This window comes from Oreochromis niloticus, linkage group LG2 (assembly GCF_001858045.2).
Source record: "Oreochromis niloticus isolate F11D_XX linkage group LG2, O_niloticus_UMD_NMBU, whole genome shotgun sequence".
NCBI lineage: Eukaryota > Metazoa > Chordata > Actinopteri > Cichliformes > Cichlidae > Oreochromis > Oreochromis niloticus.
The window spans coordinates 32704498-32730862 of NC_031966.2; the positions used below are offsets into that span (position 1 = coordinate 32704498).

General features: G+C 40.1%; 1 protein-coding gene across 1 annotated transcript in view; it reads right to left on the reverse strand.

Moving 5' to 3' along the window:
* Positions 1–26365, reverse strand: part of pigg (phosphatidylinositol glycan anchor biosynthesis class G (EMM blood group)) — an 84149-nt gene that overhangs the window by 19555 nt on the left and 38229 nt on the right. Inside the window, exons 9-10 of the mRNA XM_005456329.4 lie at positions 16312–16715; positions 12167–12358 (exon numbers count right to left, since the gene is read on the reverse strand). Coding sequence (XP_005456386.1) covers positions 12167–12358; positions 16312–16715 — 596 coding nt within the window. The remainder of the gene's footprint in view (positions 1–12166; positions 12359–16311; positions 16716–26365) is intronic.

The window sequence follows — 26365 nt, forward strand, 5'->3', positions numbered from 1 at the left end:
ACGCGAGCATGATCAGCGAGATTCAAAGGCAGACGAAGCCAGTAATGCATGCCCTGTGGTGCACGACGGTGAGTCTGGATCTGAAGTCTGAAGCTACCGCAAGGTTAAAAACAGGTTTCCACAAGCTCTTCTTCTTCTTCTTCTTCTTCTAAAAGGCTTACTCCACAAAAAAAGCCTTTTCAAGCTATCAATAATTTATATACTGAAAAAGTCCCAAATTGAAGCTTTAAAGGAAAAGTGCTTTCGATTATGAAGGCAATTACATTTAGTCTAATTTCCATTTCAGGCATTCAGCATTTTCTCTTATCCAGAGAGACTTAAATGAAAAGATTTTCCCACTCACATCTGCTCTTTAATTAACTTACATTTATTAATATTTGCCCTAAAACGAGGACTAAGTAAATTAGCCTCAATAAAACAAAAACAGGCAACAAAAGAGTGGACAGAACTGTGACGTGAGTTGTTTTTTCTTCTACCCATTTCATAATAGATGAAGGAGAAATCAAGAGTATTAGGAGGTAATGAAGTTAAGAAAGCCACTGAATATTAAAGCAGTTACAGCCAGAGGGAAACTGAGACTTAATTTTGTTCTCTGCAAACATGTGAAGATTAACAGTCATTAGGATGACGGTGCTCCCAGTAAGCTGTGCTAACAATACCAGGAACTTCTAAGGCTGAAAGGCAGCCTTATTAATATGATCAAATCATCTGTATTTTTCTTTGACAACCCAAAATGGCTGTTGTGAATGAGCTCCATTCGCCTCCAAACAGCTGTATAATTATCAGAATAATATCCATCATTTTTGCTTCTGATGATATTTCCAAACTGCAACAGCAGCTCAAAAAGCTCTCTGCACATTTAGAGAATCTCCTGCTGACAAGCACTGGTGTCTTCATTTCAAGGCAATCGCTCAGTAAACGAACGTTTCTTTTGCAGCAGGATGCAGTCAAAGCCGCAAAAGTACGACAGGATAATCGCTGACCCTGAAGGAGCTGAGCAAGTATTGGACATGTATTATTAATCAGGTTTTATGGAAACCTGTTCCAACAGAAGAAAGGAGCAGAGTAATATGCCCCATACAGCACTATTCCTTATTATTCACAACTCCCTTAACAATATGCCAGGCATTGTATTCATCATTATTTTATGCACAGGAAAAGTGGAAAATCCTGGCCTGGATTTGATTTTACAGGAGGACAGGGATGGATGTGAGCTGCCGGGTTGGCATAATAACCATCTAGCGTGGATGACAAACCTTTCATTCTAAAGTACAGATGCAGGAAAATTTTTGTGAGCCCTCTGAAATTACCAGGATTTCTAAACTGATTAGAAAATATGGCCTGATTTTCATTTAAGCCACAAAATTGTAGATAAACACGATGCGACCAAACTAATGTTAAACAAACAGTGCAGAACATTGGCAGAAGCTCTTTTAGCAGCAACAACTTTGATCCCAGAGACTGCTTGGGGAGACCTGCACAACCACGAGGAGGAATTCTGGCCCAGTCCTCCCCACAAAACTGTTTCAGTTCACCAGTAACTCTGGGAGGTGTTGACTGAACTATTCAGCTCATGCTAAGCATCTCAACTGAGAAAAGGTCAGCAGACTGAACTGGTTATTCTAAAGCCTGATGTAGAATTCTGCAGTAAATCTATGTTGTAACTTGTGAGCTAACTGGAAACGCTTTTTAACACTACGCTGTAACCTTCCAAGTGCATACATTAAAGCTGAGATAAGATCTTATACTGATGTACAGTGTTTTTTTAACCGCATTTCAAACAAAGTGGTGTTCATTTTTACCAGAAATGCTAAATTTTGCATCATTGTGCTACAGAACATTGCAGCACACGTGTTGCACAACTTGAGGTGGTCTTTTTTTGTTTATTCATCTATAAGTGTTCTGATTTATAGACTCCCATGTCTACATAAAGCCTTTTGTTTCTCGTTCTAGCTTCTAGCTCCTTAATGCTCCTGCTGTGGTGCTGTGAAAGTTTCTGTGTTCAAGGCACGGCTCTCCCCAATCAATCTTTCCAAAGAAGAGCAGACTTTGTCAGTAGCAAGACATTGTATGCCTTTATTTAGAGGGAGAGGCATCTTCACAACCCACGCTTTCAATCTCATCTCCTTAATTGGAATATGTGATTCTACCTAGCTTTTGGAGAAGTCGCCACACAAAGGTACAGTCATGTGAAGAGGAGTGTTTGCACAGGTTTCTGAGCGGTTCTATAGAAAACTAATTACACCCAATGATTCAGCAGTTTTGGGAACCACCTTTAGTAGCAATTACTTGAAGTAATTGTTTTCTATATGACTTTATCAGCCTGTAACAGCAGTGTGGATGAGTTTGGTGCCCCTCTCCTTTACAATGTCCCTTCACTTCATTGAGAATTGTGGACATTCATTGATGCACAGCTGTCTCTCGCCACAGTTGACTTTGACTGGACCACTGCAGCAACTCAGTTCTCTTGTTTTTCAGCAAGTCTGTTGTAGATTTGCTACTTTGGCTGATGGACAGATGGCTTCAATGCAATGTTCATGGTGGACTGCAAGGTGCTGAGATCCTGTGGCTGCAGAACAAACCCAAATCATCACCGCTCCACTGTGAGTCCTGTGAAAACCATTCACATAAACATCCTGTTCCCTTCCCAACCTCAAACAATTACTCAGTGTATTCAATAAACACTTGAAACAGCTGTTATCACTTATTCAGGTTGTGTTTGTTTCTTATAACAAAGTCCAAATTCTTTGCAGAAACTCTGTTAATTGTATAGAATACTGTACAAAAGTCTTGAGCAGTGCTTCATTTCTTTAGGTTTAGTTTACACGGGGCCAGACTTGGAGTCTTGAGCAATAGTTCTTTAGGATTTTTGTAGGTCTTCGACATTTTCAATCAAGTTCTCATGTCTGATCATTTTCAGAGGAATGCTTTTTCTACGCCCTAGGAAATCATTCAAGGATGAAAAAGGTGCGTAAGTCAAGGGATGAACCAGTGTTGTGCTACAACATTAAATTGTATTTTTAGGCACTTGTACCTTTGTACCACAGTTGCAGCCTGTCATGAAAACACATTTGCTCCAATTTCTTTAAATGAATTTCCAAATGATGTCAAAGATAACACAGCTTGACAGACATTAAATATTATTTTTACACCAACAATGAGATTTCCAAAGAGCTATTGACGTTCTGTGTGTATCTTTAAAAAGTTTGAGGAAACCGAACAAGTGGAAGACAAAAGAAGACGTGGCAGGCATAAAAAACACTATCGACAGCAGATGAACAGTATGTGAAAGTCATGTCCCTGAGAAACAGGAAAATCCAGCAAGAACCTGACGCAATACCTGAGAGATGGAAAGCTGTCACCTACAAAACACAGTGGAGGGTATGTCATGGTTTGGAGCTGCATTTCAACCTTGTGGTGTTGAAGATCTTGTCAAAATTAATTAATGCAGAAAATTACAGATTATATTTTGATCTACGACGCAATACCATCTGTAAAGCATCTGATTGGCAACAGCTTCATTTTTCAGCATCACAATGATCCCAGACACACTGACAATGCAGTAAAAACATACCTGGATTGAAAAACACCCAATGGAACGGACTGGCCTCCCCAGATTCCAGACCTCAACACTGTTGAGGCAGTGTGGGATCATCTTTTCAGAGAACAGAACAAAAGGCAGAAACATCCAAAGAAGAGCTTTGAATGTCCTTCAAAAAGCCTGGAGAACTATTCCTGAAGACCTTTTAAAGAAATCGGAAGAAAACTTGCCCAATAAAGTTCAGGCTGTGCTTAAAAATATCAAGTTTCACATTTCTAACAATTGGGAAAAAAAACTTTTCTATGTATGTTTGCACTTGTTTCAACAGATCACTGAACCTATTTCCAATTTTCTGCATCCCCCCAAAAAAAAAGTGGCTCAAAATTTTTGGTGGTGCATGTTTCTGCTTATTAGTCACCATTTCCATGATGCAGTTCATGTGGAGGATATCACTGTGGTTTACACCATGTAATCAGGATGGAAAGAGCACGAGACATGGTTCTCCCTCTGAAACCTGCATAGACGCCTGCAGGGCTAATCCACATCACTCTGAAACAATAACCATCTTCCTGAACCGAGAGGCACGAGAAAGTCTGAATACTGAAAGGCATCTTGTTTGCGCTGACATTTTCAAGGCAGAATGCACAAACTGTCCTTGTTGTCTGAGCAATAAAGGCTCTATGTAATGTTTATATAATTTCCCTAACTGCAGGCCCTTCAAAAAGTGTCTGCAGTGATTTTAAGAGTACCCTGATTATAGCATGTCATGCACAGTTTTGAGGTTGAAGACATGAATGAGGCTGATTTTAATCATCAGATTCTTCAACTTTCCCAACTCTCATGGCATGTGTCTCAGAAGGCATAATGCCATCCACAATTTCCATCCAAACGTAAAGACATGCAGCCAAAACACAAAGTGCAGCAACAGTAAACAGGACTCCTGCAGCCCTTCATATCCCTGCTCTCTCATCCCTTTTGTCCACTCGAATTACAGTGGTCTGTAATAGATATGAATAAAGTCTTGGTTTTATAATAGAAACAGTCTGACAGACAGTTTGAGATGCAGTATAGAATCATTGAGATAATAACACTGTTTATCATGTTGCTGTTTGGTGGTGGATGCATGCAAAGGATCCTGGAACTGCAGTCGAAGAATTTTTGTTCCAGATTATAGCCAGTGAAATTGTAAAGTCATTAGTATTGACAATCCATGCTATCAATCCTCCTCAGATATAATGTCATTTTGTAGTGAATCATTTATACAAGTCTGCCATTCGCCTTCTGGCATGCATTAACTCAGACCACTAAACAAATACAAAGCTTGGAAGAGGAAGCCTGGTCTTATTAAAGAACAATAACACAGAATATTCCAAAGTTGTGTTCAGCTGCGTCTTCCCGAGGAGGACATTCATCACAAAGAACAATGCTAAGAGAGCATTTTGTTACTTCTGGTGGGTTTTTTTGTTGTTGTAGAGATTACTTTTGGATTTGAGAACTACACCAGGAAACATAATGAACACTTGAATCTTCCCAGAAACAGGGAGATGGTCATTCATAGGCCAGTAAGCATTTATTAGAGCAGATAGAGCAATAATACTGTTGCCTTATTCTAGTTGGTTTTGACAGGTGAGATAAAAACTGCATTACTAACATACAGATTTGCTTTGGCATTACTTTCATAAAGACATTACATCTAATTTTTTTTCAACATCATTTTTAAAAGATATTCCTCAAAACCAGTTTCTCTCAGAGATTCTTCACTGGAAATGTTTATTTCAAGTCATTCAAAATAATATTTTTTGTCTTAGTATCTGTTCTTCTCACTGGTCTTAAAGGGGTGGGGCTCAACTGCTATCTACCATAGACTGTATATAAAAGATGGCTCTAGCTTCAGGAAAAAAAAAGAGAAGACAGAGTAGAAAATCTTAGAACTGCATTCTTTCAAGTGTCCAGCAGGGGGCGACTTCTGTAGTAGCAATACGAAGTCACACCGTATAGAAATCAACAGGATAAAGGCCAGCAGCTCCCTTTTTTCAATAACCTCAGTAAATATTTTCATGAGTTTATGGCCTCAACTGCTAGTTTCAAGTCTTACACAAAACAACATGGTGTTAATGTTTTTAAATGAAGATGCCATTTAGTCAAAAAGTAGGATAAAGCAAGGTACCCTGTGGTTCCCTGTGACTGATAGTCACTAGCTGTGAGAGAGAGTGCAGTGTTCTCAGTTTCCCAATCAGTTCTGCCCAGTGGGCCAGATTTACTAAACAAGGCAAAATATCGTGTAAGTGCAATCCCCTAAATAGCGCTCATGTGGTTAGTTTTATGAGTGATTTACAAAAGTTGCCCTGTTTTCTAAAAAAAAACTGGCACAGTCATTTCATTCCAACATCAAGCACAAAGAGTAAGCCATGCAGAATTAAATTTTGGCATAATTAGCAGTAAACTACACGTCAACGGCTAACTGAAGACTTCATGTTTGTGCGTTGGATTTGACCTAATACACGCAATATTATCACTTTGTAAAAATGAGGTCAAATTGTATAAAAGCTCATCAGGAAATGACTCTCCTGCTTCTTTGCTTTATGACCAGTCTGGTCATCTTTATTAAAACATATTGTTTATTTTTCTAAATTATGGTTTTGATTAGAGTAAAAAAGGAAGTGCAGTACGTGTCACAACTGTGAATGAAAAGTAACTAGCCAATAAACAAACTAAGCCCATTGATTTTGGTCAGATTTAGCCCATGTTTGTTTGTAAAATCTGTAAAAACAAAAACAAAAAACAAAAACAAAACAAAAAACCTTTGATGATAACAGATAAAATGCTCAGCTTGATGCTTCAAAGCGGAACTTTACTAGCAAATTTCAAAGCAATGGCTACATCCATCTGTTACATACAGTCTATGCTCCCCTCTCTATATCCAGTGAACTGAGATTAACGAATTAAAACCCTTTCCTATAATGAACAATTATAGCAGTTACACAAGAAAAATGTGGCAGGCTGACTGTCATGAATCCAGCTCTGTATTCTCCATTCACCAAAACAGTTAAATGCTTTATTTGAATCAAAAGGACTTCTTATTGGATTATTTATTCATGTTTCCAGGCCACTGTCACTCAAATGTGATCAAATCACACCGACCTCGCCCTGAAGAAGCAAAACCTCCCCGTATTAAACTCCTCAGCAATAATATTATCAGAGTTTTTTCCCCCCAACCTTTAACTTTGATTGTTCTATATTTAGTAATGAATATTTAATGTGAGTGAAAGAAAAGATGTCTAATTTGAAACTATGTTTTTTAGGGGTGTTAAATCCTTTGGGAAACATTGACATTGCTTGATGAGGAGGTGCAATCCAATCAATTTCATCTTCTTATCTGCTGGATTTTTTTAAAAAAGGTTAATAGTAGTAACAGTGGACAGAAAATAGTAGCTTGTCAAGCTGCAGAGCTGCCTGGATTTCATGTTACCTTGGAAACAAGCACTGGCGCGCCAGCAAGTGAATAAGAAAAGGTAAGACTATGTCCAATCCCCTTAACATGTTTGGTAGATCCCCTTCATCAATCACCTGCATCAGGCTAACACTTACAGTAAATCAGCCAAAACAAGTGATTCAGTGCCAGAGGAAAAGCTTTGAAGCAGACGCCTGAGAGCGAGCAGGGCCTGCCCACTTTGTCTGAGCCCTGGACTTTCTGCGGGATAAAGCTGAGCCTGTCGCGGTGGCGACTGCTAAAACGCCACGGGGACCGAGGAGAAGACTTTAAAACAATGGTTACAGACACAACATCTAATTATGCAACAAGCCACTAGATCAATACCTGCTTCTCTGGCAGCATGTGTTGATGTCCCCCTTTATTTAAACTTCTACTTTGTGTTATTTCTTTTAAACAATCCCGTTTGTGCTGAAACAGTAGAAAGCGGTTTTTACGTACACGGCTCTGGCAGTCAGTGGAGGACAATAATTTGCTAAATGTTACCACTGATATATTGTAAACACAGAATTGACTTTGAAACAGGGTTATAAAACACTTTACCTCCTGGGTAATAAAACTGAAAACTGCATTCTGTGTGTGCCTGTCTGCGTGTGCGTGCGTGCATGCATGTGTGTGTGGCAGAGGTTCACAGGTGTTTTGAGACGAGTTTGAATACATTTCCATTTTTAAGCGGGATCGGTATGCATGAATATTTTTAAATTGGGAAACTGCGCAACAGCCCCCTTTCGAGATCAAGCAGTACACGATAAAATGGGTCATGTTTTGTGCAGGTGTGAAGCACGCGCGCTCACACGCACACACAAACAGAAGCATAAACATTGTAAATGCTTCTAGTGGCTTTGTGTTCAGTATAAAAAAAGTGCCATAAATGTGGAGGGGGGACTGAAACAAACTTTGGCTATGATGCATACAGCCTCAGACAGGTTTGGACCTCAGCCGGCTGCTTTGATGTTCAGCTACTTCCTGCTGGAACGCTCGCTCAGAAAAATTTCATTCGCTTCCGCTTTTGTTACCTTAATTGCATCTTCCTGTCTATAGTTATGTGTTGTCAGTGCTGGAGCGGTAATCACCCACCTCTCAATATCTAAATAAATACAAATAATTCAGAGTATATACGTGCCCTGTCGCCTGACTTTGTTAGCTTTCTATTTTTAGGTTCATTTGAGATGATGCCATAAGGAGGGGCGTGCGCGGGGGAGAGGAAAACTGAGAAGGAAAAAAGACAAACTGTATCCACAGTGACATCAATCCAAGCGAGTCTTTGAGCCCTTTAAAGTGAGCAGCGTTGGCTGTTCTCAACCCCATTAGCCATTTTGAAAGATGCAGCAGCGCAATTAGGCAGTTGGCACGAAGGGAGGTGAGGAGGGAACCAGGGAGTTGTCAGGGGGCTTTACTCTGATAAAACACACAGAAAGAGTAACCCGAGAAGACCAGACTTTAAACAGGGTCATTATACAAAGCTGCTTCTTTTTAGATCCACATTACAGCATGGGTGGGGGGTGGGCATTTTTCATCTCAGAAAGAGATCTATCTAAAATTGCCATAGCTTTAACTAGATGGCTGTTTAAAAATGGCCAAACAACAAAATATAGACCCATGGGAAATTATTTTGTCTCAAATGTTGGAAGCTTTAATACGATAAAATCAAAGTTCTATTTTAATTGGCCAAAAATAGAATTTCCTTAGCAAGCAATGAAAACACAGAACCTGAGCTACACGACCTGCTGTCGTCAAAAATAACAACACTTAAGTTAGTCTCTAGGAAGAGCTAAAGCTAAAGAAAAACTTGAGGTGATGCACAATCATGATCACTGTGTGCGAAAAGAAACACTGAAGCACTGGGTCGAACATCAGCCATGTCAATTATACAGTCGGTCAAAAGGAGCCCAAGTCACTGCATGGCTTTAGTAAGGTGTCTTTGTTTGGCTAAGGGTGAGAGGTTGAGATTTTAATTAGGCAAGCAGGTAGGCGAGCCTGCCAAGGAGAACAGAAAAGGTTAGGGAAGGCCAGGTACTGGTGGTAGATGAAGGGAGGTCAGGAAAACTAGACAGGAGAACCGTGTGCAGCCCTGAACACTCATCATTTTCTGACAGGGGTTAGTAGCAGGTAACTCTGTGCCAAGCTACTGGCTACAGGATGAAAAATTACACCACTTAGGAGGTGCAAAAATCCTCTCTTTTCGGACAATGCTAACAACAACTATTACAGACGGACTGTGCTAAAGGATAAGATATATACACGGTGTAAAGAGGCTCCAGTCTCCAAGAATACTAATGCATTTAAAGCTGAACCATTAACATGATTTTTTTAATTCAGGTTGAGTTCAAGGACACACAAAATTTCCTAAATGCACTGGATGCTGAGCAGTTGGCACCATCAGCTCTTTAAATGAAAAAGATTATTATGCATCTAGGTTGCTTGATTAAGACTTGAGGGTCTTAGCAGGGAAGAGTCTTACCCTCAGAGGTATACTGGAAGGGCTTGAATACATTTTCAGGCTTAAGAAATGAAAACTCTTCTCAAGATTTGTTTTTAAATGACAGCAGGGACGACTGAGGACCATTTGAAAAAAAATCTGAGATAAGAAAATCAACAGGCCGGAAAAAAAGCATCATCCTTGTAAAACCTGTCACTGTTGAGCCAGTTAAAATGCCTCCAGTCTTACTGTTGTCATCACAATTGTGCACGCAATTTGATCCAATCTCAATACACAAATCAGTTAGCCGTGGCTGGCTGACTTGTCAACAAACATGACCCCAAGACGAGGAAAACAATGCTCTCCACGCGTCCACTCGAATGTTATGCTTTCAGGCTTTCTTTACTACTAGAAAGAGGCAGCAAGCTTGATTTCTTTAAAATATAGTCATGAAGTAACAATTATAGTTACACCTGCTGGCATCTGATCATAACACAGGTTTAACTATCTCTCGATCTGCAGTTACTTACACTTTGCATCAACATGCAAAGTGGCAGCTGTGGCTACAACAGTAGCTTGCCTCCACCAGTGTGTGAATGTGAGAGTGAATGAATAGTGGCATTGTAAAGCGCTTTGGGTGCCTTGAAAAGCGCTATATGAAATCCAATCCATTAACATGATTTTGTTTTCCTGTTTTTTAATTGAAAATTGTACAAAGTCAAGATGACAAATGTCATAACTGAGACATTTTCTGTTTTGCAAAAAATATATCTTCATCTTAAACAGGAAGCTAGCAACACATTTTGAAAATGTGAGACGGGGGAGGATCACCATTGTGCTGCCTGACATCTGCACTTTTTAAAAATACGTAGCCATGCCACGGCACGATGTGGACTGGGACACAGTCCCACCGGAACAATTAATACCCTGCCTGAAAAACATATTGGAATGGCAGCATATGTGGCTCCAAAATCTGTATGTAAAGCCAGCTTCAGCATTAATGGTGCCTTCACAGATGTTATGATCTGCCATGTGCACTAAATCCTCAGTCACACTGGAGTAAAAGTAAGACAGCGACTTCTTCTCCAAAGGATTCAGTGGAATTTTTCCTCTTTCAGCGACAGAGTGTGCAACAGCCTCAGCCTCTGGGTGATTGCTTTGCACTGAAAGGCGACTGCACAGCTTGCCTGGTGGTAAGCAGCCTGTCTTCAAACAATCACAGTGTGACTTGGCCTGGCTGCAATCACTCTCAGACCAATTGGTGAAGGTTTGTAAATAAATGGAGTCTAATTTAAAGATGCAGACAGTTTCAAACACATTGTAATCAATCTCAGTCTGTGGCACGTGTTTTTGCAAAGGGGGAATCTATTCAACTGGTTGGCAACAGGGTTGTATTGTGGTTATACTCCTATATGAAAGCATGGCTACTGTTGCTTTGGTGATGAGAATTGGCTGCAAGCAGAGACCAGAGACAGCCACGTCATCTCTGTTCACTCCAATGGACCAGCAATGGTCCATATACTTTTATAAGTACTTTTGAAAGTTAGAAACATTAGCTGCACTAAAGCGATGTAGTCGCACAAAACTTTGAGATGAAATTTTAAAATGTAAAAAGGTAAAAAAATAAGTCTGCATGTTACCCACTAAACACATACTGTAACTATAGTTACAGACGAATTGACAATCTTAAATTCTGAAGCCCCGCTGACACAACTCGTTCTTACTCAAGGCCTCTAGCGGCGACCTGGTCCCCTTCTTCAAGTCAACCACTTCAATGGTTTGAGTGATATAAAAGTCATTTTGTTTTTACATCATTTTTCACAGCAGCTCCACTCTTGTGGCTATGCAGTGAGGTTATTCATTTAAAATGATGCTAACTAGCACTTAACAGAGATACAAAGATAAATGAGGCTGCTGGGCTGTCATTGGTTTTGGTCTTAAATCAAGCTATCTATCCGAAGTCATTACGAGTGGTAAATATTAATAATGTGTATCCAACATGATAGCAATCCATCCAACAGTTGTTTAGACATTATACTCAAAAGTACAAATATGAACCTCACTTTCTGGCCTGCACAGCTCTTTGCTGCGCAGGAATAGAGACAAACACATGGATTTGTATTTCAGTCATGGCAGCTAAAAAACTCATTTTCAAACCAAATGAAAAGCAAATTTACTTACAAAAATGATTCCAATATTCTGCATGGTAGTCTATTTCTTCTGTACTCACCACTCTAATTAAGTAGCTGTGTTGTGAATGTGATACTTTAGATTCATAAGTTACAGATGACATGAGGGGAGAGTGGTGATGCGGCCGTGCCAGAGATGTGTTGAAGGAGAAAAGACCTGTCGATACTTCTGCAGTTCCCACTGGCTGCCAATTTAAATCAGCATTTATAGATTGCTTGATGCCTCTTTTAGTGTAATTAATTTAATTTAAGACACTGTCAAAACTGTGAGGACATGACGTTACACTAGGTCAGGGAGATTTACTGTAGGTAGATGTAAAGGGAAAAAAAACTGTACTGCAGTTCATCACCACAGTAAGGGATTGTCCCAGATGACACGAGCAGCACTAGAGTCTTCACGCTCATCTACATCACAGCACAGCCTGGCACTCCTGAACTTTAAATCAAGTCAATACCAGGGGACAGCAATTTGCCAGCTGTTATGGTGAATGAACTCACTGTTTCATGGTTCACAAAGACTTACTTACTTGGACATAGTTTGACCAGAATGATGCCAGGGAAACAGGACGTTGCCGACAGCTGCCCGATAGCTGTACACACCCAAAAGCCCGAGGGCGAGGGCGACCTTCGAGACCCACGAGCACCGTCTTTGAACCAGGAAGTAGATGAGAACCAAACAGAAAGCGGACAGCAGGGAGAGGACCACCTTGTGCTCAGAGCTAGAAGAGAGAAAATGGAAGAGAACAGTCACGGGCTGAGAAACGTGCCAAGCACTCAAATGATGAGGGGATTTTGAATTTTCACACTAAAGTTTATATATTTTTAAAGTAAATGCTCAAAGTATTACAGTTGGCCAAGTAGTGGCTCAAGGCAAACCACATCTATGGTCAGTTTATAGATATCTATATCAATATCTCTCTCTCTATATATATACATATATATGTAAATGAAAAAAATGTAACCTGTCCAGGAATTACAGATTTAAATGAGCAGTTTCACTAAAGTCTTGGATGTTTATATCTTGTTGTTGTTTTTCTTTAATTGAAGTACATTAACATGCACTCTTGCATTTCAATATATTTACTTTTGAATTATTGTTATGTCTTATGAACAGAAACCAATTCAACCATTTCACTGTAACTAAGTAGATTTTACAGAGCACCACAGGACAGCTCTGAATTCAGCTCAGTTCCAGCTCATTATTATTATTTTTGGTCTCTGCTAGTAAGTAGTAAGTAAGTAAAGTTTATTCATATAGTACCTTTCACAGATATGTGTCACAAAGTGCTTTACAAGAAGGTAAGAAAACACAATACAGTCATAAATACATCATAAAAACCCGTCTAATTAAAAGCTTTTTGAAATAAAAAATGTCTTTAGCTGCTCTTTGAAGGTCTCCACCGAGTCCAGACACCGTAGAAATAGATGAAGTGCATTCCACAGTCTGGGTGCAACAGCTTGGAAAGATCGGTCCCCTCGACTTCTAAAACGAGTGTGGGGGACCACTAAAAGGTTTTGATTCGATGACCTACGAGAGGAGGTATGTGTACGAATCAAATCAGCAGTATAGGGAGGGGCCTGTCCCAGTAATGCTCTAAAGGTTAAAAGTAGAATTTTAAAATGGAACCTAAATCTGATTGGGAGCCGGTGTAGCGACTTCAAAACAGGAGTCATATGAGCTCCCATGTTCGAGTGGGTCAGTAGCCTCGCTGCAGAATTTCGAACAACCTGTAGACGAGCTAGCCCTTTCTTGTTCAGACAAGTAAACAGGCTGTTAGTGTAAGAGAGCTAGAGTGGTTTTGCATTACACACTTCAGGATAATCCTTAGTATTCTGAACTGTGAATTCCTATCATCTATCAGTTAATTTACTGTCTAAAAAAGGCTGTTTTCTCCTTTCCTTTTAAGGCCACACTCTTGAAAAACCAGACGTCTTCTCACTGGCTGCCCCTCACAGCTCGCTCCACCCACGGGTGGGTGGGGCTTCTGTCTTCACAGCCAGAGACTTATGCCTGAGTTGACCTGACAAATCCAAGAGTAGAAAAAAATATTGATAGACCAGCTGATTAAAGCAGTTTGAAGCCTTAGCTCCTGGCTCTCAGGGATTACTTGGACATACACTCACCTCATTGTTGTGAACTGACCGTCTTTAATACGACGGTTCACCAGTGTAACTGTATATATAATAACACATGAAGAGAAAGCATTACAGGTTCTCATTTGAAGGCTGAAGGTGAACATTTACTTTGATGAGATGAAATACTGTCAGTCAAATCCTCTAGCTTCAGGTTAAATTTTAAAGAGGCACAGCCCCTCAATTGTTCACTGGATTAAAGTCTGTAATTACGCCACACTGAGCACCGATAGGAAATAGTAAGACATCAAAGTTGAAGCCGTGTATTTAGCCATTAGCTGGATCAGACTGGCAGTGGAAGCTGAATGCTTTGAGACAAGATGAGGCATAACGCTACCTGGATCTCATTATCCAAGCAACAGGCACTGCAGGTAGGAAGAAAGGGCAACACTGGACAGGGAAAAGGTCAGAATCCACATCTCTGTTCCACAATGTGATGAATGTTAAAGAACAAACTATAATCCCCCTGCCTCGCACTGCTGTCAGAATATTAATGGCTCTGAAAAAGCCACAGTTTTTACAGAGAAATCACAGTTTTCCTTCAGTCTGGGCAATCTGAAGACGATTTTCTCTTCTTGAATCTTTAAAAAAAAAGAAAAGCTATAAGTGGGTAGTCCTATCAGCTTCTCAGCTAGAAAAACACATTAAAAATGTTTTAGTGTCAGAAGAAAAGACTTGCTCTGTGTGTTAACACCACACAGCTTCCATTAGATGTCTATATCTAGCATTGAAATCTAAATGTATTGTTCACTCAACTGCTTTCATTACGTCTACTACAGTAAGCAATATCCTATATCACGGCTTTCCCCAGAGAACATCAATGAATTTGCTACATTGATCTGTTACATTTGTGTGTAGGTGGAGAAACAAATTGAGATTGAAAATCTTGTCGCTGCACTGCATTTTAGCCTACTGAGTATGCTGTCTGCAGACAGATTGCTTTTCTACAGTGAATGTATCCCCATGTGACTGTTGAACTTCTATCCTTAAACAGTGAAAGATGCCTGTTCTTTTTTAATTCTGTTTGATTTGTCCTAAAACATCAAGTGTAGTTTTTTTTTTTTTTTTTTAAATTGTAGTTGTGTTGAAAATAAGTTCCTGTTATGTCCTGTCACCTTCATGCTGCCACATATCCACATAAAAAGAGAAATATACCATACAGCATGACACAGAACTAATGGTCCTCAGCTTTGCTAGCACCCCAATGTTCATTACAACATCAACAATACAACACTGCTTGTCAGAACAAACAACATAGTGAAGATTTTGCTGTAGAGCCTTATCAGCAATGAGTTTACCACTGTAAATTTTGCTTTGAGTAAAAGAGAGCAAATACACTTGAAGGGATTTATGCATGCATGTAACAGATTTCAGATAAACTTCTGAACTTCGGTGTAATCGCTTTTTGTACCCGGCCCTTTTGTACTGCTTAACACAAACACATCAGAGACAGAACCCTCTATCCTTTTGCTATTCATAGAGTCGTCTGATTTTCCCTTGAGGAGCGATTTAGGAATAAAAATGCTGCCAAGCTAATCTTGAATCAACCAAGAAGCTGTTGCAGTTGCCACTCTCTCTTTGCTTTGCTGCCTAGTTAAACAATAAATGTGCACAAACCAACAGTGATGGTTAGTTAGGTAGTACTACTAGCTTTCATGCATTAGAATTAGAATCAGTGTTTCTGTAACAATGGAAAATATGACTGTGCAAGAAAAGCATCACTGCAGTAATAGACCTATAATCGCACCACATTCCTCCTCAACTATTTTATTGCCTTTTTTAACATTGGTTGACTTTCACAGCAATACAATGATCACTATCTGTCCAACCAATCGTCAGACAGAGTTAGTGACTACTTAATAAACATAGTTTAGAATTTAGCAGATAAAAACACTTGTCTTGCTATCCAGGAGGTAGCTGGCTAATTTACTAGCAACTGACCACTTGCTAAGAGGAATTATGAGTGCCTTTGGGTTTTTGTTCAGGTAAAGTGACACACTGGAATTGTGAAACAATCACTGACCACTTAATAAAACACACCTGTTCTACTGCTCAGGAATGCAAATATCTTACCAGCAGCCAGTCACATGGTAGCAGCTTGTGGATTTAGGCAATTTAAGCATTTAAGTGAAAGTCAGAGAAGAATGGTCAGACCGCTTCACGCTGATAGGAAGGCAACATTAACTCAAACACCCAGTTGTTACAACCAAGGTATGCAGAAGAGCATCTCTGAACGCACAAGCAGTAACTGCAACTGCTGTCAGCTAGCAACAGGAAACTCCAAAATTAGACAACAGAAGACTGATGAGTCTAGATTTCTGATGCAGCATTCAGATGGTTGGGTTCAAATTTGGCAGTGAGTGTAAATCCACTACTATATGGTATTAGGTGATGAATCATCAGTGAAACCAGTTCATTTATATCGTTCTCCAAATACTGCCTGCATTTTCTTGATATGAATAAAATATAGTGACTCAAATATTTAAACTACTTAAAACTGAAGCATTTATCAAAGTTAATATTAGATCAATAAACCCACCTGTTGAGCCAATGCCCAACGTCAGGGATATGAGCCCACTGCACCCCAGTTTGGTTGAGGGAGCGCAGTAGCCGGCAGCAGAGCAGAGTGAATGGTGGCGTGGCTAACGCTAACCACTTCTCTGAGAAAATCTCTGCTTTGGGGTGAGCAGAGGGATGACGGTCTTTGGAAGGGAGGATGTGCTCTTCGTCATCTCCAGAGCCCCTCTTCTCTCTGAAGTACTTGCGGCAGACATCCTGGAACACGGTGAGGCAGAGCGTGTTGAGCAGAAAGTACCAGGCTTGGTGCTCTTCCTCTACGAAACTACTGGCCGCCAAGCTGAGAGTGTGACCGACGGTGCCGGCCAGCAGCAAAACATCCAGCTCTGACAGCGACCAGTCAACTTCACTGCTCCTCAGAGGAGACTGTGAAAGAGAAGAAAAGAGAATAAAAACCAGGAGATTTAGAGCAGGCTATAAAATCAAAAATAAAAGAGGCCCCAATGTGTTTGCTTGCACTGCAAGAAAGGCATATTTACTGACAAGAGAGTGGCACACTGCCCTGATCTGTCCATCTTTTTCTCAGACAGGTGACTAATAAATCAAACAGATAAACACGACAATTTAGAATTAAATGAAAACAATTTAGTTAAAGATTCAACACCTGAGATGATTATTGGGTTTTCAGCCACAGCTGTATTAATTTCTGCACCTCATTCTGTTAAATTTAGGATCATTTACATTGGACACAATTTAGATAGAGAGGAAAGAGCTATTACACCCACACAGGCCCGACTACATACTCAACCTACTTTCACCTCGCCCACCCCAGAGTGATGGCATCACAATTCTCAGTGGGACAATTAGATGGATGAAACTACTGCTTGGGTGATTCACACTAATTTGGCACAATACTGAAAACCTCATCTCGTGACACTCATTATATGACTCATGCACTTCACAATACTAGGATTACTGCCTCGTGCTTCTACCAGTCATGTAGCAGTTTATAACAATGAAAGCTTCGACTTGACGCTTCGTTTAAAAAATAAAGAAAAAAAGACTTTACCTCATTCATTTATTCCGTCATTTGTAGGGAATTCTGTCAAAATTAGCATACAGACTCTTAAATCGGGGCTGTGAGGTTACAATGACCGTGACCATGACCATCAGATCTTAAAGTCCAATTAGATGTTTGTGCCGAATTTTAACAAATATTCTCAAGGTGTTCCTGAGAATTCATGAGCTAGGCATGAGTTATGCCTAAAAATGGCTGTCGTAATAATTAATCAGTATTACTATACTCCTTTGAGATTACCCATGATGCACTGAGTATTTCTTTTTCAGTTACTATGTGTTAATAGACCTCTCTGCTGAATCACACTTGTTATTAATCTCTGTCTCTCTTCCACAGCATGTCTTTATCCTGTCTTCCTTCTCTCACCCCAACCGGTCGCAGCAGATGGCCCCGCCCCTCCCTGAGCCTGGTTCTGCTGGAGGTTTCTTCCTGTTAAAAGGGAGTTTTTCCTTCCCACTGTCGCCAAAGTGCTTGCTCACAGGGGGTCATATGATTGTTGGGTTTTCTCTGTATGTATTATTGTAGGGTCTACCTTACAATATAAAGCACCTTGAGGTGACTGTTGTGATTTGGCGCTGTACAAATAAAACTGAATTGGACTGAATACACAAAATGAGTTTAATTAATTAATTAACTGTGTTTTATGCTGGAAATGTAAGGCAGAAAGAAGCACTTAGGTACATGCATGGGAGTGTTCCAAAGTTTTTCCTGATTGGAGAAATGTTTTGGAATATATGGGCCAATGGTTGAAGTGTGATTTGTCCAGAGGCTCATGCCAGACTGATTCTTGTGATTTGGAAATAATCTCAAACCCTGATGCTAAAACTGTGGACTGAACAGATGATGAACACTGCTGTCTGTGAGAAGATGTTGGGATGGCTTAACTGTGAAAATGAGCTGGCTTAAGAGCAATGGGAAAGTTTCTGTGACTTCAAATCCAAAGCCAAAGTGAAAACATAACTTGTGTGTACTGGCCGTTCGCCAAATGAATATTACCCAACAACTTATTGCACAAACTGACTTATATACCTCACTTTATGTCAGTCTATTGTTCTGCCTTGTTCTGCGTTGATGTTTTTATGTCTAATTCAATAAAATCTGAATTATAAAAACAAATAAATACATTAAAGGTGTCATGGGGTCACGCTGACCTTGGCCTTTCACACCCAAACTTAGCTCATCCAAGGGAATGTCTCTACCTAACTTGAAGAAATCTCTGACGGCGTTCAAAGAGCTACACCGTCTTCAAAAACGGGGAAGACATAAAGCATTATGGACAAAATAACGCCTCCAGCTACAGCTGTCACCAGCGGGAGGTATAAAAACAGTTCAATTTCAAACCCATCATGCCTGCTATATTCACGCAGACCAAAACGAGAACAAGCGTTAACCGATGCATGTGCTATTTACACTCAAATTTAAAAAGGTACACCATTCAGACTCCTGTTACGATGAACAGAAATATTACTGCCAAACATCAGATCATCCATCACATGTCACTACTGGATGTACAGCAGCAAGTTCCTGCCTTGGCACTGCTGACAGTGACCATGAGCTGTCATTCATAAATTGTGGTCGGTCTGTTATGGATGCTTCAATCCCATTTTTAAGATTGCTGTTTGTCCAATCGAACACTTGTATGCAAATGATTTTATTCACTGAGCTTAAGTTCAGGCTGAGTTCAGCCAGCCTCTTAGCTCAGCAGCAATATTTTAGCCTAACAAACAACAGACATGCATCTTTGCCTGTGTTCACCTTGATGACAAAGACAGGCTGAGATGATATATTCAGCACCTCCAGGCTACAGTGGTGGCTTCGCTGTGGGACCGGGCTGTTGCAGAATAATTTCCCCTTACACCAGGTTATTGTTATTGCAACCTTTACACCTATCCCTCTTTAAACAAGATGCCGGGTCATTAAATATTTGGTCTGGCAGTTATGTATACATAGAAAGAGAAAAACATTACTTAACTCTGGATATAAAAGTCGTGGGTGAATACATTTTCATATATTAACAGTGCACTAAGAGCAGGTTGCATTTTTATTAAGCTCTTTTCAGGTTTTACGAATATCTTCTAGATTTAAAAAACCCGGCGTGTTCCTAAACTCTCCCAAAATATAGTTCTCTACGAGTCCCATAGTTTAAGTCAAGTAGAGATTGTTCATCTGTTCTGTGTACGAAACTATAAGCCATCCATGCGTTACTGAGAAGAGGACTGATGGCCTTTATGCCTACAGCTCCTGTTTTTGAGATAAAACATGTCACATCCCAAAGGAAGCTGTAATATATTTTTCCAGCTTCACTGCTCCTTGCTCTTTCCTTCAGTGGCTGGCAAATTGTGAAATCGGAAAAGCCTGCTGCATACTAATCTGTGTTCATGGCATGGTTTCAAAGTAGATGGATACATACTTAATGAAAGTATTACTTAAAAAATAGCAAAAACAAGTAGCAACATTTACCCAGGCTAATATAACCAAGTGATGCAGGATAGATACAATTTCACTAAATCCTCGAGTATACAACTTGCATGCCTTAGCAATACAGCAGATGACACATTTATGACTCAAGTTAGTCATCGGGTTTAACAGAAAAACTAGAGCAAAACACTCAAGAGATACTTCAGTTTATAGAAAAGTTATTATAAAAAGTATCACTGGCATACGTATTCAACACCTCCTCCACTGTGAGTGGGGGAGGAGGTAGTCACTGTTCATTCAATGACATTCGAATGAACGCTTTCCAGGCAAAACTGCTATTCAGCTATTATTAGAAAGAACGGCTTCTTTTGATGCATTCAGTCATATCCTAGTCTTGGATATTTTTGAAACACGGGTTGAGACTGGACCCGTTGAAATACTAGTCCCTACTACACCCTAGGCTGAACTCAACTCTATATTGCAAAATAAAGAGTCTACAATTATACAGAGAAAACCCCAACAATCAGATGACCCCCTTTGAGCAAGGACTTGGCGACAGTGAGAAGAAAAAACAGAAGGAAACCTGCGGCAGAACCAGGTTTATGGGAGGGGCAACTATGTGCCATGACTTCTCTGTCTGCTCTTTTCACCAGCAGGTCAGGGCAGATGATTTCACCCTCCTAAGTCTTTTCTTTCTTCCTCCCCACCAAGGCTGCTTGATGTCACCAATAGTGACCTGACTATTGGTGTTTTCTCTGTAATATTGAAGGGTCATTTCCCTACAATATATATTTATAGAATATAGAAAGAATATATCAAAAGAAAATGGAGACGACTTTTGCGATCCTACTTGGTTCAGATATCACTTGCAGGACAGGACTCATTTAATCTTAGTTTTGTTCCCAAGCACATCACCCGTTGAAAACAACAAGGATCAGTGCATTGTCTTTTTCTATACAAGATAAACATTAAGAATTTTCTAGATTTGGTGGTCCTATATGAATTGTAGCCTCACTTTCCTGTTCTTAGCTGACAGGAGTAGCACCTAGTGTGGTGTTCTGCTGTGGCCCACTTAAAGTTTCAATGTGTTGTGCATCAGAGATGCAAAGAGAAGTCAGTATTTGTTACTGTTGCCTTTTTGACAACTCAGAGCAGTTAAAGCTATTTTCCTTTGACATCAACAAGGCACTTTCCCCCAAAGTTCTGCTGCTCACCGCTAATTTCTCTTTCTCAGACCACTCTTTATAAACCTTAGAGACGCCTGCGCAGGAAAATCCCATTAGATCAGCAGTTTAGACCTGCCTGTCTGGCCCTAACCTTTATTCTAATGCTGCTTGAACTGTAGCTGGTCGTCATGACATGTGTACAGTTAGATTTTTGTCTTAACAAACAGCTGAACAGGTGAACCTAATGAATTGCTGGGTGAGTGTAAATTATATCCCGACTTAGTTTTCTGTGCTTTTGGCTGGTCTACACATCACTTAGGAGGAAATTATACTTCCATCATGTTCTTTGCTGAGAGTCCAGGAAATTTAGTCGAGAAACAACCATCATATATCTTGTAAAAGGGACATTTTAGTTTATACATGTAAAAGAAACCAGTTTAATTAAGAGAGCTTCACAGGGCTGTTTTTATTTACTAATGCTAGGGTTATAGGTGTGGTCTTACATTAAACAAACATATGAGGGTTTTTCATCTTCACATTAATCTGCGAACCATGAACTGAGCTATGATATGGTTGTCTATTGGCTTGAGCAGATCATTCTAAATAATGCATAAATATTCTCTGACCATGCTGAGGGCTCCATGTAGAGTAGAACATAAATCAGGACTTGACCTGAAGCCTAATGTGCTGGAGTAGAATATTGCTCTGCCCTGCCAAAGGCCTTTTCATGACAAAGCACAGCTACTGATGTAGCAAATGACCTTTTAGTCTTTCTAGCCTAAAATTATTGGAGGGTCTTTGATGCCACCGTTGCATCTATGCCACTTAACATCACTTTTCCTGTGAAACCGATGTGTCCAGTATGTGTGTTTGATTTATCATATTCTGCCAGCTGACCACTGAACCTGCCTTTCCATCATGCAGCTGTGAAATGGTAATACTGACTCAGACTGACTTCCGAGCTCTGCCATTTAAAATATGACTTTTTCCACTCAGGCATAAGAAGAAATCATATTAAACTCTCGTGCTGGTGACAGACTAGAGTAAGCTCCTTACAAAAGTCATGAGAGACTCAATTGAATCATTTATTAAAGGATTCAACGGTGCGCACACACCGAACGCGATAGAGGCGGCCAGAGCGTCAGGTGTACATGTAAAGTCAATGGAAAGAGCGCGATGACACGCGATTGCGCATCCGGCGAACATGCGGAAGCAGATTTGCGTCGCGAAAACGCCAAAACCCGTGAAACGCGCGTCAGTGTACCGCGTTTGACTCGCGAAGAAAACCACGCGTGTCAGATTGTGTGTTGCATTTTGTGCACACGCCCGTACGGCGCCAACCGCTGGAGTTGGAAAATATGAACTCCGGCGTCAAATCGCGCCCCGACAACCAATCAGGAGGCCGGTGACGTGGCTGTAACCAGGTCACAGGGGCAGATCAAACCAAAGCCCTTCATTCTTCATTCAGTATGGAGGAAAAACTCATCACTGCCGTGGCTAATCACCCAGAGCTGTATGATGCCAGCTGCTACTTCTACCGAGACAGGAATAAAAAGGACCGAGCTTGGAGGCACAGAAGTGAGGAGATCAGGCAACCTGGTAAGTTCATTCATTCTCCTTTTTAATTTTCAGACTGACCCGATAAAGCCGCGCAAAAGCTAGCAAGCCCGCCTACTGTCCCGCTATTTTCCCACTGATGTACAAATACCTTTCCGCTAACAAGATAATGTGTTTATTCAGAGGACATCTGCAGCACAACACATCTGGCACAACTTCCTCCCACATTTCCGGTCCACGCGCGTGGAAAGATGCAATTTTGAGGCGCGATGGGTTTTTCTTGGACACGCGTTGAGGTGCGAATGTGCACGCGTCAAATTAGGCGCGTTTAGGGCGTTTTCGCTCGCCTCTATCGCGTTCGGTGTGAACGCAGCCTTAGCCTTTTTTTACTTGTTGGAAAAATATAAGCCACTTTTGGCTGTTCTCTTACCCACAAGGGGTCTCCCACAGCAGGTAGCGCCACATGTCTAAGTTGGCAGATTTTGGGTTTTTTTAAAACGCCGGATGCTTTTCCTGACGCAACCCCGAAAGAATCAGTGTCTCGTCCTGGGATCGAACTGGGAGTCATCGCTTGATAGGCGAATGCAAAAACAAGATACAGATTCCAGGTATTTCACACTTCTTTACACCTCCTGTACAGAACTACTTTTTTAAAATGACCTCACCTTTGGGTCATTAAAACTCACTTAAATGGAATTCTCATCACATTTTTGCTGGAGCAGCAAGTTTTTCTTTTCGTTTCCACCTTGCACTGAAACTAATGAGGACAGAGTGAATATATGTTTTGGACAGTTCCCCCAAAGCAGTTATTTGTCAAGTCTAACCAGACACAGCTTTGCACTTAGATCCAAATGGATTCCTGAAAGTATACAACACTATTGTGCCTTAGGATTATTTGTCACATTTTCCAGCACTACATGCTACATCTGGTAGTAGCTTCAAACACACTTTTGTGTGAAATCTGTCCAAAAGTTTGTAATTTTGAGCAGATTTCCTCTTGTCGGAAAAATATTCAGGCCTTCCTGGGAATTCATCAGTTTCATCCTTTGATACTAATACAGTGTAACAATAAAGCAGCTTTATTATTTAATCTCAGTATCAAAATGAGTTTGTCAGTCATGACTTTGAGGACACGGAGTCCACTAATTGCATTTCCTCTCACAGGTTATTAAAAAGATCTTGGCTGTGGAGATGGGCCATGATTGTAAGCGCCTAATCACCACTTTTGGAACGAGAAATAAAACATGGCATGATACACAACGGCACTTTTATATACACCCTAGAGTGGCAGCAGGACTAAATCCATATGTAGCTTTTAAAGGAATCAATAACATTTAAAATCAATTCCAACATCAACAGGAAGCCAAATTATGGAAGCTCAATACAGTTGTTCTATGAATAGTTAAACATTTCAATATATCTGTAGAATGATTTAATACCTGACATTGATTATATTGTGTATGAAAGACTGACTTAGCTTCCAGGTCTTTAACCTGGATTCTTTCTAATGGCCAGCAGGCGGCGACTCTTGTGGCTGAAATGATATCAGATTATTATTGAAGTCGTTGGGTGAATGACCCTCCAGCTCCCTTCATGTATGACTTCAGTAAACACTTTTTTTTTTAGTCTTTAGAAATTGAAATTCCAGTTTGACTTCTTACTGAATATAACATGATGCTCATTTTGTGTTCCCCGTGAGAGTCAAAGAGGAGGATAAAGTAAGATATGCTTTAAGGTGAGCCTATCGAGTGACTGACAAGTTATTATATGACCATTGTCGGCGTTATTGATGGGCCTCGGGGGTTCAGGCCCACCCAGTAATCACTGTGCCTCCTCAGCAGAATCCTACTGATACACTTCAACTATGAGTTACACCAATTCATCAAACGAAAGTTGCTGTGGCCACATTTCTCTCAGCGTGTACTGTGCATGTGTGCTTGTAATTGTGCATAGTGTTTTGGGGTTTTTTGTAATAGCAAAGTGACTTGAGCGAATGCCCCTCGTTAACGTTTACATGGTCTGCTGCCAATCCTGCATGAGCATGCACTGCTCTTCGATTACTCTTTTAGCTCCACCCCCTGCAGTTGTTTTAATATGACTTTTTAAAAACAAAGAAAATCCATTACATAACAACCTGAAAAGATCTGAAAAGTCAAAGTCATCTATCAAAGCTAAATGCCAAATTATTTTCAGCTTCAAGTCTCGGGATTTGTTACTTTTTCTGTTTCATATCGCTTCAAATCTCACATCTTCGAGTTTTTGTGTTGGAAGTTCACCTTTCACTGGCATTTAATAAACTCAACAATAATTCAATTAAGAAGGAAATACCTCCAGGATAAAAAAAAGAACGAAATTAATTATTAGTTGCAGCTATAATCAGCAGCAAATATTTGTGTTTGTTTTCATCCACTCTGAAACCCTCTAAATACTTTGAGTTTGCTGTACATACAGCAGTACTTTCGATTTATGAATGACTTTTAGCAGCCAAAGAAACGACACTGCTTTGGTGTTTGTTGTGATCAAGCTTTGCTTTTATAAGTGCATTCTCCACTGGGCACCAGGCACATGCTCACACAGCCTTTCAAGGTACTTGGCAGGTAGGGTGTTTCATGAATCCTGCAGAATTTCAGTTCAGTGGCTGAAAAGAGCTCTTTGAGATTTTTGTTTCTACATGAGTTGAGCTGCAACAGTTTGTCTGTTTGATTTTTCTGACCAAAGTCTGGTAATTTCACAAAAATCTGCTGCTGGTACAAAAGCACATTTGTCATCACAGGTCATCATCATCACTGAACTATGAGCACAGTTTTTTTTGTTCACTATGACATTTGTAAGACTCAAAAGAAAACAGTCTTTTCACAGTCAATCGAGCCAGAGAAGAAACACCTCCCGTACCGTATGAAATCCTCCACATCCTCCAGTCTGTAGAGTCGGAGAGTTGATTTCCTCTCCCAGCCTAATGACCCAAGTGGATTCTTCTGGCTTTTTTTTTGCTACATCAGCACTTTCTCAAGAGTTCCCAGAAGGCAAATGAGATGTAACCTTTACGGATAAATTAATAATGAGCAAAGAGTTGCAGCAGCAAAGGGAAGCTACCTTTAAGGCCCTTTAAACAAGCACTTATGACTCAAAGGTTCCACTTCCATTTTCCACTGAAGAACCACTTCAACCTTTCTATGATTGATAACTTACTTCAACATATTGCTGGGAATTACTTCAATTTGTTGAAGGACAATTTAACATTGCAGTGATGGAAAGAGGAAATTACTGAAACAAATTTAAACTACCCAAAACCTTTGATAGCACAGACAAGAGTGTGTTATCATGAAGGCTTAACAAATACACCACTTATCTTCCAACTGCACCAGCAGTTAGAGTCCAAATGATGGACCGTCTTTAGTTTTCTTCATTTTCAATTTAGTTTCACAACAAGTAAAAATCCTGACTGTCTTTAAACTACCTGAGTGATGTTTTTACGTCATTCTCCTAAAGGATCCTGGCAGTGCATATCTTCTAATTTACTATTTTAACTGTTAGTTAGACCCGACACCCCATCTGTCCATTGTATTAGTGTCTGTTTTATTTACAGAGTTCGCTGTTTTATGGGCACAGTCAGCAACTTTTCTTCCAATAAACTGGACAGTATGTTGAGAAACGGCATCTACTCACCTAATAGAACCACAGTCTACTGATGCATCTACTCATATAATATTTTATAAGACATTTATATACTAATGTAACTTTCTTTTAACGTAACTTTATTATGCAGAAACAGCTCCACTTTCCCACCCTCGGAGCCAAGTTTTTGGCAATAAAGAGGCAAAAATTAAAAAGTTATAATATGCAGCAACTGTACATTA